The following is a 21,059-nucleotide window of genomic DNA, read 5'->3' on the forward strand; positions in this document are numbered from 1 at the left end:
CTCCAGTTAGTTGTTTAGTTGTCCACCACCATTCACAACTGGATGTGGCAGGACTGCAGAGCTTAGATCTGATCCGTTGGTTATGGGATCGCTTAGCTCTGTCTATTGCATGCGGCTTATGCAGTTTGGCATGCAAGTAGTCCTGGGTTGTAGCTTCACCAGGTTGACACCTCATTTTGAGGTATGCCTGGTGCAGCTCCTGGCATGCCCTCCTGCACTCTTCATTGAACCAGGGTTGGTCTCCTGGCTTAATGGTAATTGTAGAGTGGGGGATATGCTGGGCCAGATCGTCATTGAGTACAATTCTGCTGCTGCTGGTGGCCCACAGCGCCTCATGGATGCCCAGTTTTGCATTGCTAGATCTGTTCGAAATCTATCCCATTTAGCACAGTGATAGTGCCACACAACACGATGGACGGTATCCTCAATGTATAGGGGGGACTTAGTCTCCACAAGGACTGTGCGGTGGTCACTCCTACCAATACAGTCACGGACAGAAGCATCTGCGGCTGGCAGATTGGTGAGGATAAAGTCAAGTATGTTTTCCCTTCGTGTTGGTTCCCCCAGCACCTGCCGCACACCCAGTCTAGACATTGAAGTCCCCCACCCAGAGTGCCCTTGCCACCCTCAGTGCTTCCTCCAAATGGTGTTCAACATGGAGGAGTACTGACTCATCAGCTGAGGAAGGTGCCTCAGCAGTGCCCATCTCTCCCAGTGGTGCTGTTGAGGAGCTCGCCTGCCATTCCTAATTGGACAATGGGCTGCCTCCAGTAAAATCAGCGAGCCAGTCCCGTTGCCTTGGACAAGCTTTTTGCCCTGACGTCTGAGTCCCGAAGCCTGCAGTAAAATTGTGGTTTAAGCAAGGTTTGATACAAGTTTAGCATAACTACTTCACTCTTCAATTGTGGCTAGCTGGATATAAACCCTAGTGCTTGGCTGACATTTATCATGGCCTTATTGACATATGTCACAACTTTTAGTGATTTATGTATTTGTACTCCCAGCTCCCTTTGCTCCTCTACCCCATTTAGATTATTTTTCAGTAATGACCTCCTTATTTTTCTTACTAAAATGTAATGCCTCACATTTATTTGTGTTGAAATTCATTTTCCAATTATATACCCATTCTGCAATGTTAATATCTTCTTGTAGCTTGTTGCACTACTCAGTATTGATTATATTCTCCAATGTGTTGTCATCTGCAAGTTTAGAACTTGTGTTTTTGACTCCAAAATCTAAATTGTTAATATAAATTGTGAATAAAAGGGTGCCTCGTAGTTTAAAAATAGTTTAATTCTTATATATTTTTTAAAACAAGTGGAGCACTGCTGAAATGATCACAGTATTGATGATAATCAGTGGTGACATCAACTTGTTCCTCAAGGATATTACCACCAGAATTCCCATTGAAACTGGAAGAGAATGAACTGAAAGTTGTTCCCAATCACAAGGAGTCAATACCACATTAAAGCAGATCAAAAAATATTCATAATACTCTGCAGAATTAAAAATGTGGGTGTCCAACGATCTAAATATCGTTGATTTAAATGCACCAGGCCCCACCCTGTCACAGCCCAGGGACCTGCAGTTAACGGTGCTTCTCCTCCATGCTCAAAAAAATGCCAAAAGCAAATTAAGTTTGTGAAGCTTTGGTCCAATTCCTAATGACCACACATCAGAACAGACAGAGAATGAAAATCGCAGCAAGTGCGACTCTAAACATTTTTTAAAAAGAGCGTCAATTGTCCTTCCAACAGGAAAACTTCAAAACCTATTGACAACCAAATGACGGAGAGAGTGTCTGTGTGTAAAAAAAGGCAAGATTTTTTTTTACCTGTTATTCCAGATGCTTTTGAAGAGATCAAGAGCTTCTCGGAGTCGATTGGTGTTGTTGTCTTCCCTTATCACCATGTTGTAGCTACTACTGGCCACCACAAAAATAATAGCAGTCACATCTACATGCGATAGGTTGTTGCAGACCAGGAAACGGTGTCAATTCAGTTCAGTTCAGGGAGACAAAAAGATAGGGATGCGAGAAGACAGAGGAAGAGAAGACAACAGAATTATTGGGTGCAGAAAATAAAAACCGTGATAGCTGAATTCACCTATTAACTTATTTTGGTAACAAAGAACCTGTTTTGTTGCCTCTGATGCTAGTTATACAACCAATTGGTCTTTAGTAGAACCCAGTGATGACTGATTACTGAAGCGATATCAGTGGCCTTACCAGCACAGGCAGCATGCTGAGCAGACTGATTGCACCTAATATGACCATCCAGAGCTGAACATTTCTACAACTGAGCACCGATTAAACTCTAGCTTGCTGTGAATGCCTCTGCTGTGATATTAAAGAAGCAAACTTAAATGCACTGCAGTCATGACAATTTGTTGTGCAATGACAGGTCAGCAGCTCAGGGAAGTAATTTAATTCACAGTTAAAGAAAAAGGTAACAATTACCAGGCCAGGCTATAAGGATCAATGTGCTCACTAGGTAATTAATGTGTTTTTGGAGGGGGAAAAAAAGGGGGATTGATGGATACAGTAAGGCGGCAGGTAGGCAGCTTTGTGATCTATCAAAAAAGGGATGAACTTGTTGGGCCCACTGCTCTTACTGAAAGATCAAACCTCACCGTGACACCACCACCACCTCCCCCCCAACCCCCACACCCAACCCAACCCATCCAACAGGTCTATCTATCTGTTTCTGTCCAGGAACACACACCAATGGGACTGATTAAAACTCACCGAAATTGGGTGTTAACAGCACTGTAACAAAAAAAACAAAGTGCAATTACATTGCTCAGTGTAGTGTATTGGCCACTAACTAGCAGGAAAGATGTAGAGGAACATACTTGCAAAGACATTTCCAGAAAGGTGCAAGAATTATAGAATAATGGGGAACTTTATCCAAATTTCGACGGGAATAGTAGTGTAAAGGGCAGAGAGGGATAAGAGTTCCGAGAGTGTCTTCGGGAGAATTTTCTACAGCAGTAGGTTTCCAGTCCAGTGGGAAAGGAGGCACTGCTAGACCTGGTTCTTGGGAATGAGGTGGGCCAAGCGGATCAAGTGTCAGTAGGGCAACATTTAGGGGACTGTGATCATTGAATCATGGTTTAGGTTAGCTATGGAAAAGGACAAGGAACAACCAAGAGTAAAAATATATAACTGGGAGAATACCAACTTTAATGGGGTAAGAATGGATTGGGGCCGAATAAACTGGAATCAAAGGTTGGCAGGAAAATCGGTAACTGAACAATGGGCAGCCTTTAAGGACGAGGGAGTTCTGGGCACAGTCAAAGTATATTGCCAGGAAGGGGAAAGGTAGGAGAAACAAATCCTGGATGACGAAAAGGATAAAGATGAAAAAGAATAATGTCAGGTAGCTAACACAACCGAGAACCAGGCTAAATATAAATGGTTCAGAGGGGAAATGAAAAAGCAAATGAGAAGTACGAAGAGAGACTGGCAGCTAACATAAAAGGGCATCCAAAAGTCTTCTCCAGGCAAAGAAACAGTAAAAACGTGGTAAAAGGAGGAGTGTGGCCAATTACGAACCAAAAAGGGGGTTTACACATTGAGGCAGGAGGCATGGCTGAGATATTAAATGAATACTTTTCATCTGTCTTTACCAAGGAAGATGCTGCGCAGGTCATGGTGAAAAAGAGGTAATTTAGACACTTGAAGGGTTTAAAATTGCTAAGGAGGAAGTATTGGATAGGCTGGTTGTACTTAAAGTTGATAAGGTACCAGCATCGGATGAGATGCATCCAAGAATACTGAAGGAAGTGAAAGTGGAAATTGCAGAGGTACTGGCCATAACTTTGCAGTCTTCCTTTGACTCAGAGATGGCGCCAGAGGACTACAGAATTGCAAACGTTACCCCCTTGTTCAAAAAGGGTGTAAAGATAAGCCCAGCAAATACAGGCCAGTCAGTTTCACCCCGGTGGTGGGGAAGCTTCTAGAAACAATAATTCGGGCCAAAATTAATAGTCACTTGGGCAAATGCGGGTTAACTAGGGAAAGCCAGCATGGATTTGTGAAGGACAAATCATATTTAATGAACTTGCTGGAGATGTTTGATTAGGTAACAGAGAAGGTCGATCAGGGTAATGCTGTTGATGTGGTGTACATGGACTTCCAAAAAGCATTTGATAAAGTGCCACACAACAGACTTGTGAGCAAAGTTATAGCTTGTGGAATAAAAGCGACAGTACGACCATGGATAGTGAATTGGCTGAGTGACAGGATACAGAGAGTAGTGGTTCATGGGTGTTTTCCGGACTGGAAGAAGGTTTGTAGTGGAGTTCCCCAGGGATCAGTGCTGGGACTCTGGCTGTTCCTGATATATATTAATGACCTAGACCTTGGTGTACAGGGCACAATTTCAAAATTTGTGGATGATACGAAACATGAAAACATTATGAACTGTGAGGAGGATGGTGTAGAACTTCAAAAGGACGTAGATAGGTTGGTGGAATGGGCAGACAAGTGGCAGATGAAATTTAATACAGAGCAGTGTGAAGTGATTCATTTTAATAGGAAGAATGTGGAGAGACAATATAAAATAAAGGGTACAATTCTAAAGGGGGTGCAGGAGCAGAAGGACCTGGGTGTATATGTGCATAAATCATTGAAGGTGGCAGGACAGGTTGGGAGCGTGGTTAATAGAGCATACAGTATCCTACGCTTCATTAATAGGAGCACAGAGTACAAAAGCAAGGAAGTTATGTTAAACTAGTATAGAACACTGGTTCAGCCTCAACTGGAATATTGTGTCCAGTTCTGGGCACCACACTTTAGGAAAGACATGAAGGAATTAGAGAGTGTGCAGAAAAGGTTCGTGAGAATGGTTCCAAGGAAGAGGAACTTCAGTTGCATGGATAGATTGGAGAAGTTGGGACTGTTTTCCTTGGAGAAGAGAAGTTTGAGGGGAGATTTGATAGGGGTGTTCAAAATCATGAGGGGTCTGGACAGAGTTAGGTAAAAGAGAAACTTCCCATTGGTGGAAGAGTCAAGAACCAGAAGACAGCAATATAAGGTACTTGGCAAAAGCAACACAAAGAAAAAACCTTTTCACGCAGTGAGTGGTTAGGACGTGGAATACACTGAGATTGTGGTGGAGGCAGGTTCAATTGAGGCATTCAAGAGGGAAATGGATTACTATCTGAAAAGGAAGAATGTGCAGGGCTAGGGCAATGGGTAGAAGACAGGGGAATGGCACGAGGTAAATTGCCCTTTCGGAGAGCCAGCACAGACATGACAGGCCGAATGGCCTCCTTCTGTGCTGTAACTATTCTGTGGTTCTGTAATGGCCTTGAAAAAGGGGCCAGTAGACCTGCTAATCTGTAATGCAGATGATGCCATTTGTATGGAGGTCTACTGCTGACTGACTGAAGAACCGATGAAGGGTCCGATGTTCCGATGAAGGGTCACTGACCCGAAACGTTATCTCTGCTTCTCCTTCCAGATGCTGCCAGACCTGCTGAGTGGTTCCAGCATTTCTTGTTTTTATGACTGAAGAACCAAATTGTTTTAGGCAGTAGGCACTTTTTAATATGCAAATTGGAACCCATGATGCAAATACGACCCCAATTACTGGATTACACCAAAATTATTTTAGCAGGGTAAGGAAGATTAGGAACGATCCTCCAGGTCACACAAAAATAAATCTGTGTCACTGCTGCCCTGGGCTCTCCCCATTCCATGACCACCACCATCTCCAGAAGTTACCCAGTTGCCGGTCCCTGATATTGCTCTGGCCTGAATCTGCCGACCTGCATGAATGTGGCAGTTCTGGGGCAGGCAGCCACCCTCCCCTCGACACGTTCAATGAGGGCTGGGCCACAAAATGGGTTTGACCTCTTCGTTGATGAAATGGGTGAGCGACAGGGCTAAATCTACCCGCACCTCCCGCCCCCCCAAAAACCAACAGGAATCAAGATTGAAATAAAAGCAGAAAGTGCTGGAAATACTCAGCACGTCAGGCAGCATCTGTGGAGGGAGAAGCTGAATTAATGTTTCAGGTCTGTAACCTTTCATCAGAACTGGCAAAGGTTAGAAAAGAATTAGGTTTTAAGCAAGTGAAGGGGGTGGGAGTGGAGGGGGTTGGGGTTTGGTGGGGAAAAGAACAAAAGGGAAGGTGTGTGATAGGTCAGAAGGCAGGAGAGATTAAATAAGAAAGCTGTCATGGGGCAAAGGCAAAGAGTGTGTTATTGCTTGTGTTGAAAGAAGGAATCAGATTGTTCTACTAGTCCTCCCTTTGCTATTTACTGGAAGAGCTACCCTTTAGTGACAGCAATGTGTTAAGTAGTAGCTAACCAGTAACTCAAGTCCTGGTTCAGAATGGTGTCAATTGACATTTCTCCACCTGCGTTTTGCACCATGCAAACTTACCTGCTACACTGGACTTCCTACAAAACCAGTTGATTAAGGAACTGAAGTCAATGGTTTTAACATAACCATGTTCCATTCACATCCTGCATATTTTCACATGTAGTTGTGCAGTGTGCAGAATGCATGGAGATTAATGAGCTAGTTTATGATTTAAAAAAAAATATATTTTAAGGGATGTTGGCATCCCTGGCAAGGCCAGCATTTGTTGCCCATCTCTAATTGTTCTTGACAAGCTTGCTAGGCCATTTCAGAGGGCAGTTAAGAGCCAACCACATTGCTGTGGGTCAGGAGTCACACATAGGCCAGACCAGGTAAAGAAGTCAGATTTTCTTCCCTAGAGGACAGTAGTGAACCAGATGGGTTTTTATGACAATTGATGATAGTTTTATGGCACAGTTACTGAAACTAACTTTCAATTCCAGATTTTTATTAATTAATTTAATTTAAATTCCACCATGGTGGGATTTGAACCTGTGTCTCCAGGGCATTATCCTGGGCTTCTGGATTACTCATTCAATGGCATTACCACTATGCCACCACCTCTCCCATACAAGAATAGGAATTAGATAATGGTCATCACCTAATCCCCTTTGGAATCTGAACAGGTCTTTGTAAACTAATTACCCTATTGTCACTGTATCAAATAGAGGAAGATAAGGGGAGAAAATGGCAGGAAGAAATTCATTAGTGGGTGCTCCAACTGGTGATCATGTAATTGGGGAGCATTAATAAGAGAGAGGCACCAGGAGAATAATTGAGAGTTTTTCATAATAAAGGCCATGATTACTAACCATTAAAGCACTGGATCCATTTTCGGCGTTCATCTCTCTGTCCTCCCACATCAAACATACTGGAAGAGAAAGACAAGACGACATTGTCAGCAGTTTTGTTCAGTGTACTAGATAGTGAAATAAATGCAGGATATTGGGCAAGGAGGTGGGAGGAAGTGTAGCTTGTTAAATGGAGCAGGGGAAATAGTTTACAAGGAATACTACACAATGACTTCCTATCAGTGAAGGTAGGACATTTTTATGATGTGTTTTAATAATGCAATGATTTTCTTGTCCTTGTAATGACTTGGATGCTGTTAATTAAGATGTATCACCTTATCTTTTGCTGCGGAATGCTATCCACAATTAAACCACAGAGAAGGGTTTAAACAGTTTCCTCTATGATTGAAACTTCAAGGCCATTCCCACTCTCCACCAAAATTTCTACATATCCCACTAACAGCCAGGAATTTTCAGCACTGCTTCCTACCGTCAAACTAGCATCAGCAGTATCCTTTTTGGACAGTCCTTACTCTTTATCAGAAAATAATGGTGTTGTAACGTGTCCCTTCCAATTAGCAAGAACCAGAAAGTCATTGCATTATATACATCTGTCACCCATGACGGAGAAAACCAATTGGGAACCAGTGTGCCAGGAAAAGAGATTGAGAACAGTATAAACAATGAGAAAATGTATAAAGGTGCCTTCATTTAACACCATAAATGTACAGAAGTAAAGGGTGGAATTTCAGTACTTCTCCAACAGGAACTATTAAAATAACTTGGATTTGTACAGTACCTTTTCATGTACTCAGGACATCTCAAAGCACTTTTCAACCACTCATTTGAAATATAGTCACAGCAGTGTTGGCAAAGGTGCAAGCCAGTTTGCACATAGAATGATTCCACAAACAGCAAATGGACAGATAACCAGATAATTTTTTAGTGACATTAGATGAGGGGCACATGCTGGTCAGGACAGTGGAGAACTCCCTGTTCATTGGCATGGGATCAGTTATCCGTGTCTGTGCAGACAGATGGAGATCAGCGTCTCATCCAAAAGACATCATCATCCACAATGCAGCAATACCTCAGTACGGCATTCAGAATATCTAATTATTATTTAAGGCATCTTCAGTAAAACAATCCTATCAACAGTGCAAAAACTCTTTAAAACATAGTTCAACAGAGTTCCCTCTGGGTCGGTTTTCCCTCCCTATTTTCTTTGTATTTCAGTTGAAGGAACTGTCACTAGAGAAGTTGCGATGACCTTGTGACAGTGAAATTATAGGAGTAATCTTGGAAACATACTCACTGAAAATTTACTTTGTCAACTTGAAATCTTGTTTCAAAAATCCCTGATGTCAAAACTCTGCATCGGAGCAAATCCTGGTGGAAGGACAAGAAGGATATTCACAAATATTTCTGGCTGATAAAAATGCTACCATATCTATACAACAGACTCCCATCAAGGCCAGACGAAGTCATCATGATGAACACCTCTACATGAAGCTTCACCAGAACAGGATTGGTGATGGCAGGTTTTTTCAGTATTGATTGAAATGATCAAAATACTGAAATTGGACATGATCATTCCAAAATATATAAATACTAGCAGATACTGGAAATCAAACAGCATCTGTGGAGAGAGTAATGCAGGGTTAGCATTTGAGGGCGATGACCTTTTGGGAGAACAGTCATTCTGGTTCTGTGAGTGGGTAGGAGAAAGAGAGGAAGAACAAACTTTCTATATTATATTCCTTCCTAAATTAAAACTTAGGAAGCTAAGATTTAAAACTTTTTCATCCAAAGTTACCTCGGAAGGCCACTGAATGCCGTCCTTACAGATGGGCTCAAAAGGCAAACTGGTTTCTAGAGAGAGAATGCATTGTAGGGTACAGTGAGCAGGCAAGTAAGATGGGGCTGATCCATTGAAAACATATGGGCTTACTGGCTTTTTACTGTTCCTGAAATAATTCTTAACCATGTTGACATGCATTGCTGGTCAATTAAAGGCTGAAGGCCAAATGAACTCTGTGTTGAGATGGGATCTAAGTGTCTCCTGGTGCTAAAATGATTTGTATTCTCTTCAGCTATACTGACAATTCAAACTACAAACAAAACACAAACAAATCAACAAGCAGCTTACAACAGAAAAAAAACAAGCCTGAATAAAAAACTGTGTCCAAGACCAATGTTCAAGGCGACTGAATAAATTAAGTTTCTTTTTAATTACATTGGCTTTCTCCTTGTATGGAGTCGCATGCTATCAATTCAATTTGTTTTTCTGAGAGAACTGAAAACTCTTACAAGGATTCGCATTCGTTAATGTGAGTTTCAAAGCTCCTGAAGACACAACAAAATGCCCTTGACTGGGATACGGCTCCATTCAGCAGCAAGGAACTGTTCGCACTGGTTTGTTCAAACTCACCCTGCCACATGTCAAGAGAAGCAGGTCACAAGCTGTAATAATTACAATGTGTTTACAGCACAGAAACAAGTCCATTTGGCTCAACTGGTCCATGCTGGTGTTTATGCTCCACATGAGCCTCCTCTTCATCTAACCCCATCAATATATCCTTCTGTTCCTTTCTCCCTCATGTTTATCTAGCTTCCCCATGAATGCAACTATGCTAGTCACATCAACTACTTCAGGCGGTAGTGAGTTTTACTTTCTACCCACTCTGTGGATAAAGAACTTTCTCCTGAATTCCCATTTGATTTACAGTCATAGAGTTATTACAGCACAGGAGGAGGCCATTCGACATGCTAGCTCTGTGTGGAACAATCCAGTCAGTCCCATCCTCTCGCTCGATCCCTGTAGCCCTGCAGATTTATTTTCCTCAAATGCCTATCTTATATTTATGGACCTTAGCTTCAGTCTTTTCCACAAGTGGAAACATCTTCTTTATGTCTACCCTATCAAACCCTTTCATAATCTTGAAGACCTCTATCGGGTCACCCCCTCAGCCTTCTCCTTTCCAAAGAAAAGTGCCCCAGCTTGTTCAATCTTTCTCGGTATGCTACCAGAACTGCGAAGTTAAGCCTAACAGGCTACTCAGGTCACTGCAAAACTCTAAAGTAACCAAACTCAGGCAAATCTCACTATGAAGTGAATGTGGATTTAAAGTAGTTAAGGAGGTGGGAGGGTATAAACCACACTTAAAAAGTGTGAGAAAAGGACCAGCGGGGAACATGGGCAGACTGGGGCCAATTACAAAACTGGCCATTCAGCTCAACTAATCTGTGCAGGCATTTATATTCCACATCAGTTTGCTCCCGTCCTGGCTACCTCATCTCAGCCTTTCAGCATATCTTTCTATAGAGACCATAACTATGCACAGTTCTGGGAGCGAGAGAGAAAATCAAGACACAAGATAGAGAGGGAGAGAGAGAAAACAAAACAGGGAGAGAGAGAGAGGAAGAGAAAAACTGGGAGGGGAGAGTCAGAAACATTAGAAAAGGAGCAAGATCAAGGTGAGAGACTCAGCAAGCAAAGAATCAGGTGGCTTGTAAAATGAGTAAATTAGCCCAAATATGCCCCTCTGCTGGGGAAGGTACTGGACCTGAATAATTCAGGATGATGACGGAAGAACACCTTGCATCCCAGCACTATTACCCTCAATCAGTGCACAGCCAACTCTAACACGTTACATCAGCACTTGAGTGCAGGGTCTTAAAATTTCTACTCTCCACCCACCACACCCCCCACCCCCCCACATCCCTGAAGGACTAGCTATCCTGTAGCTCGTCCATGTGTGGGCCAAGGCAGTGAGAACCTAGTTAAACATGAGATGATCACAGAAGAGTCTGGTTCCTCAACTGACGTCAACACCTGTGCACTACCAAGCAAGACTGCACAGAACATGGAGTTGGCCATTCAGCTGTGGAAGATAAAATGCCAGTAGTGGGTAGGTGGTTACTCATTTGTTTGTTCTATTTATAACCATTCTATTGTATTTATTTAACTTCCAATTTTAGCGCAATAAATAATTTGAGGCATGGCAGGGCTGCTCACACCCGTCAAATGCACATCCTGAGCCATGTGGGGACTCCAGGACCCTACTCATGTCCTGGACAATAACGTGCAGAATGCAAAATTTCGAGCGCTGAATCTTGGAACTCAAGGCGCAGCTGGTGTCACTGAGGTGCAGTCGTGAGGATGAGAGATACATGGACAGCACAGTTCAGGAGGTGGTCTTGCTGCAACTTAAGAGAGCGCCGGTACAGAGAGACTGGGCGGCTGCCAGCCAGACAAGAAGGACAAGGCAGGTAGTGCAGGAGACACCAGGGGGCATCCCACTTTCTAACCAGTATTCAGTTTTGAGTACTGATGGGAAAGGGGGTTCCTCTGAAGAGTGCGGTGAGAGTCATGATCAGAGCACCATTGGCAGGGAGGGAGGAGAAAAGACAAGAGAGCAATAGTTGGGGTGGGGGATTCTAGGAGAACAGACAGGCATTTCTATGGTTACAGATGTGATTCCAGGCTGGTATGTTGCCTCCCTGGTGCAAGGGTCATGGACATCACCAAGCAGCTACAGAGCATTCTGGAGGGTGCGGGTGCACAGCCAGAAGTCCTGGTCCACATTGATACCAATGATATAGGTAGAAAAAGAGATGAGGTCCTGTAGGCTGAGTTTAGGGAGTTAAGTAAGAGATTAGCAAACAGGACCTCAAAGGTAGTAATCTCCGGATTACTCCCAAGGCCATGTGCTAGTGAGTATAGAAATAGGGGAATACACCAGATGAATGCACGGCTGGAGAGATGGTGCAGGTGGGAGGGCTTCAGATATCTGGGGCATTGGGACCGGTTCTGAGGAAGGTGGGACCTGTACAAGCTGGACTGTCTACACCTGAACAGGACTAGGACGAATATCCTTACAGGATGGTCTGCTTGTGCTGTTGGGGATGGTTTAAACTAGATTGGCAGGGGGATGGGAAGCTGAGGGCAGTTTCAGATAGGACAAATTCAGAGCAGGGAAAGGGAGGCAGAATATTAGCGAGTGACTCTGAAAGACAGAAGAAGCAAAGGTTAAAAAGTGTACAGCACAGGAATTTGGCAGTGTTAAAAGATAATTATCTAAATACAAGGAGTATAGCAAATAAAGCCGATGAGCTGAGGGAACAGATAGACACATGGCAGCATGATATCATTGCTACAACAGAAACTTGGCTTAAAAGAGGGGCAAAAATGGCAGCTCAACATCCCTGGATATAGAGTTTTCAGACGGGATGGGGGGGGGGGAAATAAAAAAGGAGGGGGTGCAGCATTATTGGTTAAAGAATCAGTTACAGTTGTGAGGAGGGATGATATGCTATTTGAATCATCAAATGAGACCAGTTATTCTCTGTGACCCTGTCCTATCACCAACTTCCCTTTTGTTATCTCTTGCCCCAGCTCCACTTTATTTGCTTAAAACCTATTACATTTCTAACCTTTGCCAGTTCTGATGAAAAGTCACTAACCTGAAATGTTAACTTTGCTTCTCTCTCCACAGATGCTGCCAGAACTGCTGAGTATTTCCAGCATTTCTTGTTTTTATTTCAGATTTCCAGCATCTGTAGTATTTTGCTTTTATTATTAAATGAAGCCATATGGGTTGAGCTCAGAAATAAAAAGGGGTGTACTAGGAGTGTACTATAGACCCCCAAATTGTGTGTGTGAGAGAGAGAGACAGAAGAACAAATATGTAGGCAAATTTCTGAGTGTAAAAATAGGGCAATAATAGTTGGGGATTTCAACCAGCCTAATATCAACTGGGATACGAACAGTGTGAAGGGCACGGGTGCACAAAATTCTTGAACTGCATTCAAGAGAACTCTTTTAGCCAGCATGTAACAAGCCCAACGAGAGGGGGCACAATTCTCAATTTAGTCTTAGGAAATGAAGCTGGGCGAGTGGATAAAGTAGCACTGGGTGACCATTTTGGAGATAGTGACCATAATACAGTTAGATTCAGCATTATTATGGAAAAGGCAGTGATAGAACAGGAGTAAAAGTTCTAAATTGGGGGAAAGCAAATTTTACGAAGCTGAGAAGTGAGCTTCGGAAAGTGGACTAGATACAGATACTTGAAGGAAAAATCAGTGGCAAACTAGTGGGAGGCATTCAAAAGCAATATTCTACGGGCACAATGTAGACATGTGCTCACAAAAAAATGGTAGTACTGCCAAATCTAGAGCCCCTGAGTAGCCACAAACATACAGGATATGATAAAGCTGAAAAAGAAAGCTTATGACAGTCACAAAAAACTTAATACTTTAGAAAGCCTAGAAGAGTATAGAAAGTGCAGGGTGAAGTAAAAAGGGAAATTAGGAAAGCTAAGAGAGGACATGAAAAAATATTGGTAGGTAAAATCAAGGAAAACCCAAAGATACTTTATCAGTACATTAAGACCAAGAGGACAACTAAGGAAAGGGTAGGACCTATCAGAGGTGTACAAGGAAACACAAGATGTGGGCAGGGTTCTTAAATGAGTACTTTGTCTCTGTCTTCACAAAGGAGAGGGATGATGCGGACAGTAAGGTGATGAAAGGTGTCATTGACAGTGCTATCAAGAGGCACTTGCTTAGCAATGACCTGCTCAGTGACGCTCAGTTTGGGTTCTGCCAGGGCCACTCAGCTCCTGACCTCATTACAGCTTTGGGTCAAACATGAACAAAAGAGCTGAACTCCAGTGGTGAGTTGAGAGTGATTGCCCTGGACATCAAGGCAGCATTTGACCGAGTATGGCATCAAGGAGCCCTAGCAAAACTGGAGTCAATGGAAATCAGGGGGACAACACTTCACTGGTTGGAGTCATACTGAGCGCAAAGGAAGATGGTTGCGGTCATTGGAGGTCAATCATCTCAGCTCCAGGACACCACTGCAGGAGTTCCTCAGGGTAGTGTCCCAGCCCCAAACATCTTCAGCTGCTTCATCAATGGCCTTCCTTCCACCATAAGGTCAGAAGTGTGGATGTTTGCTGATGATTGCACAGTGTTCAGCACCATTTCGACTCCTCAAATACTGAAGCAGTTCGTGTAGAAATGCAGAAAGACCCGGACAATATCCAGGCATGGGCTGATAAATGGCAAGTAACATTCACGCCACACATGTGCCAGGCAATGACTATCTCAAACAAGAGAGAATCTAACCATCGTCCCATGACATTCAATGACATTATGATTGCTGAATCCCCCTCTATCAACATCCTGGGGGTTACCATTGACAAGAAACTACAGCAGCCATATAAATACCGTGACTACAAGAGAAGGTTCTGACCTTCTGATCACCTCCTGATTCCCCAAAGCCTGTCCACCACCTACAAGGCACAAGTCAGGAGTGTGATGGAATACTCACCACTTGCCTGGATGGGTGCAGCTCCAACAACACTCAAAAAGCTCCACACCATCCAGGACAAAGCGTCCCGCTTGATTGGCAAACCATCCACAAACATTCACTCCCTCCACCACTGAAGCACAGTGGCAGCAGTGTGTACCATCTACAAGATACACTGAAAGCAACGCACCAAGGCTCCTTAGACAGCACCTTCCAAACCCACAACCTCTACCACCTCGAAGGAGAAGAGTTACATGGGAACACAACCACCTGCAAGTTCCCCTCCAAGCCACACACAATCCTGACTTGGAACAATATTGCCGTCCCTTCACTGTCGCTGGGTCAAAATCCTGGAACTTCTTTCACTGCAGCAGCTTTTTCGGGAGCAGAGAGTGCGAGCGAGTGAGCAGCTGGGAAGGTCAGTTTAAAGTAAACTTAATTTCCTTTTGTTTTTGGCGGAGACCAGGGGGCTGCTGGGTAAGTAAAACCCTATATATTTGGGCCGTTTCAAATAACTTGCCTTTCACTGCAGCAGCTTTTTCGGGAGCAGAGAGTGCGAGCGAGTGAGCAGCTGGGAAGGTCAGTTTAAAGTAAACTTAATTTCCTTTTGTTTTCGGCGGAGACCGGGGGCTGCTGGGTAAGTAAAACCCTATATATTTGGGCCGTTTCAAATAACTTGCCTTTCACTGCAGCAGCTTTTTCGGGAGCAGAGAGTGCGAGCGAGTGAGCAGCTGGGAAGGTCAGTTTAAAGTAAATTTAATTTCCTTTTGTTTTCGGCGGAGACCAGGGGGCTGCTGGGTAAGTAAAACCCTATATATTTGGGCCGTTTCAAATAACTTGCCTTTCACTGCAGCAGCTTTTTCGGGAGCAGAGAGTGCGAGCGACTGAGCCGCTGGGAAGGTCAGTTTAAAGTAAACTTAATTTCCTTTTGTTTTCGGCGGAGACCAGGGGGCTGCTGGGTAAGTAAAACCCTACATATTTGGGCCGTTTCTGAACCCGAGACACTACAGTTGTAGTGTCTCCCACCCGCCCTCCTCCTCTAACCAAAAAAAAAGGACTCGGTGGTGTGTAGATAAGGTAAGGCTTTTTCTATTTCTCGTTTTGTTTTATCGTGTGATTAGTTAAAAACCTTTCGTTCATTTTTCATTTAACTAAGTTTAAGCTTAAGATTAAAAATGGCAGGAGATCTCAGACCCGTGACATGCTCCTCTTGCTCAATGTGGGAGCTCAGGGACATGGCTGATGTCCCTGACTCCTTCACGTGCAGGAAGTGTGTCCAGCTGCAGCTCTTGTTAGACCGCATGACGGCTCTGGAGCTGCGGATGGACTCACTTTGGAGCATCCGCGATGCTGAGGAGGTCGTGGATAGCACGTTTAGCGAATTGGTCACACCGCAGATTAGGATTGCTGAGGGAGAAAGGGAATGGGTGACCAAAAGGCAGAGAAAGAGCAGGAAGGCAGCGCAGGAGTCCCCTGCGGTCATCTCCCTCCACAACAAGTATACCATTTTGGATACTGTTGAGGGAGATGGCTCACCAGGGGAAGGCAGCAGTAGCCAGGTTCATGGCACCGTGGCTGGCTCTGCTGTTCAGAAGGGCGGGAAAAAGAGTGGAAGGGCTATAGTCATAGGGGATCCGATTGTAAGGGGAGTAGATAGGCGGTTCTGTGGTCGAAAACGAGACTCCCGAATGGTATGTTGCCTCCCAGGTGCACGGGTCAGGGATGTCTCAGATCGGCTGCAGAACATTCTGAAGGGGGAGGGTGAACAGCCAGTTGTCGTTGTGCACATAGGCACCAATGATATAGGTAAAAACCGGGATGAGGTCCTACAAGCAGAATTTAGGGAATTAGGAGCCAAGTTAAAAAGTAGGACCTCAGAGGTAATAATCTCCGGATTGCTACCAGTGCCACGTGATAGTCAGAGTAGAAATGAAAGAATAGTCAGGATGAATGCGTGGCTTGAGAGATGGTGCAGGAGGGAGGGGTTCAGATTTTTGCGACATTGGGACCGGTTCTGGGGGAGGTGGGACTATTACAAATTGGACGGTCTACACCTGGGCCGGACTGGAACCAATGTCCTTGGGGGTGCTTTTGCTAACGCTGTTGGGGAGGGTTTAAACTAATGTGGCAGGGGGATGGGAACCAAAAGAGGTCAGTAGAGAGTAAGGATGTAGTAACTAAAGCCTGTAAGGAACTAGATAATGAAGTCAGCGTGACTAAGGGAAAGAGTAGGCAGGGAGCAGATGATGAAAGCAAAGGGACTGGTGGTCTGAGGTGTATTTGTTTTAATGCAATAAGTGTAGTAGGTAAGTCAGATGAACTTAGGGCTTGGATTAGTACCTGGGAGTATGATGTTATTGCTATTACTGAGACTTGGTTAAGGGAAGGGCATGATTGGCAACTAAATATCCCAGGATACCGATGCTTCAGGCGGGATAGAGAGGGAGGTAAAAGGGGTGGAGGAGTTGCATTACTGGTCAAAGAGGATATCACAGCTGTGCTGAAGGAAGGCACTATGGAGGACTCGAGCTGTGAGGCAATATGGGCAGAACTCAGAAATAGGAAGGGTGCGGTAACAATGTTGGGGCTGTACTACAGGCCTCCCAACAGCGAGCGTGAGATAGAGGTACAAATATGTAAACAGATTATGGAAAGCTGTGGGAGCAACAGGGTGGTGGTGATAGGAGATTTTAATTTTCCCAACATTGACTGGGATTCACTTAGTGTTAGAGGTCCAGATGGAGCAGAATTTGTAAGGAGCATCCAGGAGGGTTTTCTAGAGCAGTATGTAAATAGTCCAACTCGGGAAGGGGCCATACTGGACCTGGTGTTGGGAAATGAGCCGGGCCAGGTGGTTGACGTTTCAGTAGGGGACTACTTTGGGAATAGTGATCACAATTCCGTAAGTTTTAGAATACTCATGGACAAAGACAAGAGTGGTCCTAAAGGAAGAGTGCTAAATTGGGGGAAGGCCAACTATACCAAAATTCGGCAGGAGCTGGGGAATGTAGATTGGGAGCAGCTGTTTGAAGGTAAATCCACATTTGATATGTGGGAGGCTTTTAAAGAGAGGTTGATTAGCGTGCAGGAGAAACATGTTCCTGTGAAAATGAGGGGTAGAAATGGCAAGATTAGGGAACCATGGATGACAGGTGAAATTGTGAGACTAGCTAAGAGGAAAAAGGAAGCATACATAAGGTCTAGGCGGTTGCAGAAAGACGAAGCTTTGAAAGAATATCGGGATTGTAGGCACAATCTGAAACGAGGAATTAAGAGGGCTAAAAGGGGTCATGAAATATCTTTAGCAAACAGGGTTAAGGAAAATCCCAAAGCCTTTTATTCATATATAAGGAGCAAGAGAGTAACTAGAGAAAGGATTGGCCCATTCAAGGACAAAGGAGGAAAGTTATGCGTGGAGTCAGAGAAAATGGGTGAGATTCTAAACGAGTACTTTGCATCGGTTTTCACCGAGGAGAGGGACATGACGGATGTTGAGGTTAGGGACAGATGTTTGATTACTCTAGGTCAAGTCGGCATAAGGAGGGAGAAAGTGTTGGGTATTCTAAAAGGCATTAAGGTGGACAAGTCCCCAGGTCCTGATGGAATCTATCCCAGGTTACTGTGGGAAGCGAGAGAGGAAATAGTTGGGGCCTTAACAGATATCTTTGCAACATCCTTAAACACGGGTGAGGTCCCGGAGGACTGGAGAATTGCTAATGTTGTCCCCTTGTTTAAGAAGGGTAGCAGGGATAATCCAGGTAATTATAGACCAGTGAGCCTGACGTCAGTGGTAGGGAAGCTGCTGGAAAAGATACTGAAGGATAGGATCTATTCCCATCTGGAAGAAAATGGGCTTATCAGTGATAGGCAACATGGTTTTGTGCAGGGAAGGTCATGTCTTACCAACTTAATAGAATTCTTTGAGGAAGTGACAAAGTTGATTGATGAGGGAAGGGCTGTAGATGTCATATACATGGACTTCAGTAAGGCGTTTGATAAGGTTCCCCATGGTAGGCTGATGGAGAAAGTGAAGGCGCATGGGGTCCAAGGTGTACTAGCTAGATGGATAAAGAACTGGCTGGGCAACAGGAGACAGAGAGTAGCAGTGGAAGGGAGTTTCTCAAAATGGAGACGTGTGACCAGTGGTGTTCCACAGGGATCCGTGCTGGGACCACTGTTGTTTGTGATATACATAAATGATTTGGAGGAAAGTATAGGTGGTCTGATTAGCAAGTTTGCAGACGACACTAAGATTGGTGGAGTAGCAGATAGTGAAGGGGACTGTCAGAGAATACAGCAGAATATAGATAGACTGGAGAGTTGGGCAGAAAAATGGCAGATGGAGTTCAATCAGGGCAAATGCGAAGTGATGCATTTTGGAAGATCCAATTCAAGAGTGAACTATACAGAAAATGAAAAATTGATGTACAGAGAGATTTGGGTGTTCAGGTCCATTGTCCCTGAAGGTGGCAACGCAGGTCAATAGAGTGGTCAAGAAGGCATACGGCATGCTTTCCTTCATCGGACGGGGTATTGAGTACAAGAGTTGGCAGGTCATGTTACAGTTGTCTAGGACTTTGGTTCGGCCACATTTGGAATACTGCGTGCAGTTCTGGTCGCCACATTACCAAAAGGATGTGGATGCTTTGGAGAGGGGGCAGAGGAGATTCACCAGGATGTTGCCTGGTATGGAGGGCGCTAGCTATGAAGAGAGGTTGAGTAGATTAGGATTATTTTCATTAGAAAGACGGAGGTTGAGGGGGGACCTGATTGAGGTGTACAAAATCATGAGAGGTATAGACAGAGTGGATAGCAAGAAGCTTTTTCCCCAGAGTGGGGGATTCAATTACAAGGGGACACGAGTTCAAAGTGAAAGGGGAAAAGTTTAGGGGGGATATGCGAGGAAATTTCTTTACGCAGAGGGTGGTGGGTGCATGGAACGCTTTGCCAGCGGAGGTGGTAGGCGCGGGCACGATAGCGTCTTTTAAGATGTATCTAGACAGATGCATGAATGGGCAGGAAGCAAAGAAATACAGACCCTGAGAAAATAGGCGACAGGTTTAGATAGAGGATTTGGATCGGTGTAGGCTTGGAGGGCCGAAGGGCCTGTTCCTGTGCTGTAATTTTCTTTGTTCTTTGTTCTTAACAGCACTGTGGGTGTACCTACTCCACATGGACTGCAGCAGTTCAAGAAGGCAGCTCACCACCACCTTCTCAAGGGTAATCAGGGATGGGCAATAAATGATGGCCTATCCAGTGATGCCCACATCCGTGAATGAATTAAAAAAAACATTGTAGTTAAAGAGGAGGAGTGTAAAATATTTGATATGATAAGCATAATATGAGAGAAAGTACTGGAGGGTCTGACATCCTTGAAAGTGGATAAATCCCCAAAGCTGGATGGATAATATCCCAGGCTGTCAAAGGAAGCCAGGGAGGAAATAGCGGATGCGCTGAGGATTATTTTCAATTCCTCACTAGATACAGGCGAGGTATCAGAGGATTGGAGGTTTGTGAATGTTGTACCATTGTTTAAAAAGGGTGCAAGGGATAGGCCAAATAATTATAGGCTGGTCAGTCTGACCTGGGCGGTGGACAAATTATTAGAATCAATTCTGAGGAACAGGATAAACTGTCACTTAGAAAGGCACAGATTAATCAGGATAGTCAGCATGGATTTGTTAAGGGAAGGTTGAGTCTTACTAACTTAACTGAATGTTTTGAGGAAGTAACAAGGAAGATTGATGAGGGTAGTGCAATGGATGTGGTCTACATGGATTTTAGTAAGGCATCTGACAAAGTCCCACATGGCAGACTTGTCAGAAAATGAAAAGCCCATGGGATACAGGGGAATGTGGTGAGTTGGATCCAAAATTGGCTCAGTGACCAGAAACCAAGCATAATGGTCGATAGATGTTTTTGCAAATGGAAAGTGGTTTCCAGTGGCGTTCCACAGGGCTCAGTGTTGGGTCCCTTTCTGTTTGTGGTATATATTAATGATTTGGACCTAAATGGGGGAGGGATTGGGAAATTTGCAGATGACACAAACATTGGCTGTGTAGTTGATAGTGAAGAGGATAGCTGTAGACTCCAGAACGATATCAATGGTTCGGTTGAAAGGGCGGAAAAGTGGCAAATGGAATTCAATCCGGAGAAGTGTGAGGTAATGCATTTAGGGAGGGCAAATAAAGCGAGGGAATACACAATAAACAGGCGGATACTGAGAGGGGTAGAAGAAGTGAGAGACCTTGGAGTGCATGTCCACAGGTCCCTGAAGGTGGCAGGACAGGTAGATAAAGTGAAGAAGGCATATGGAATGCTTTCCTTCATTGTCCGAGGTACAGAATACAAAAGCAGGGATGTGATGCTGGAACTGTATAAAACGCTGGTTAGGCCACACCTGGAGTATTGCGTACAGTTCTGGTCACCACATTACAGGAAGGACGTAATTGCTCTGGAGAGAGCACAGAGGAGATTTACAAGAATGTTGCCAGGGCTGGAAAATTGCCGCTCTGAGGAAAGATTGGATAGGCTAGGGTTGTTTTCCTTAGAATAGAGGAGGCTGAGGGGTGAC

The 21,059-nt window shown here is 44.2% G+C and overlaps 1 protein-coding gene across 4 annotated transcripts in view; it reads right to left on the reverse strand.

The window, feature by feature from the left end:
* Positions 1–21,059, reverse strand: part of LOC137369778 (guanine nucleotide-binding protein G(s) subunit alpha) — a 709,287-nt gene that overhangs the window by 14,623 nt on the left and 673,605 nt on the right. For all 4 annotated transcript variants that reach the window (XM_068031231.1, XM_068031233.1, XM_068031234.1 and 1 more), the window contains exons 7-9: positions 8,480–8,553; positions 7,186–7,244; positions 1,835–1,955 (exon numbers count right to left, since the gene is read on the reverse strand). In XM_068031231.1, the coding sequence (XP_067887332.1) occupies positions 1,835–1,955; positions 7,186–7,244; positions 8,480–8,553 (254 nt within the window). The remainder of the gene's footprint in view (positions 1–1,834; positions 1,956–7,185; positions 7,245–8,479; positions 8,554–21,059) is intronic.

Source organism: Heterodontus francisci, chromosome 5 (genome assembly GCF_036365525.1).
Source record: "Heterodontus francisci isolate sHetFra1 chromosome 5, sHetFra1.hap1, whole genome shotgun sequence".
NCBI classification, from domain to species: domain Eukaryota; kingdom Metazoa; phylum Chordata; class Chondrichthyes; order Heterodontiformes; family Heterodontidae; genus Heterodontus; species Heterodontus francisci.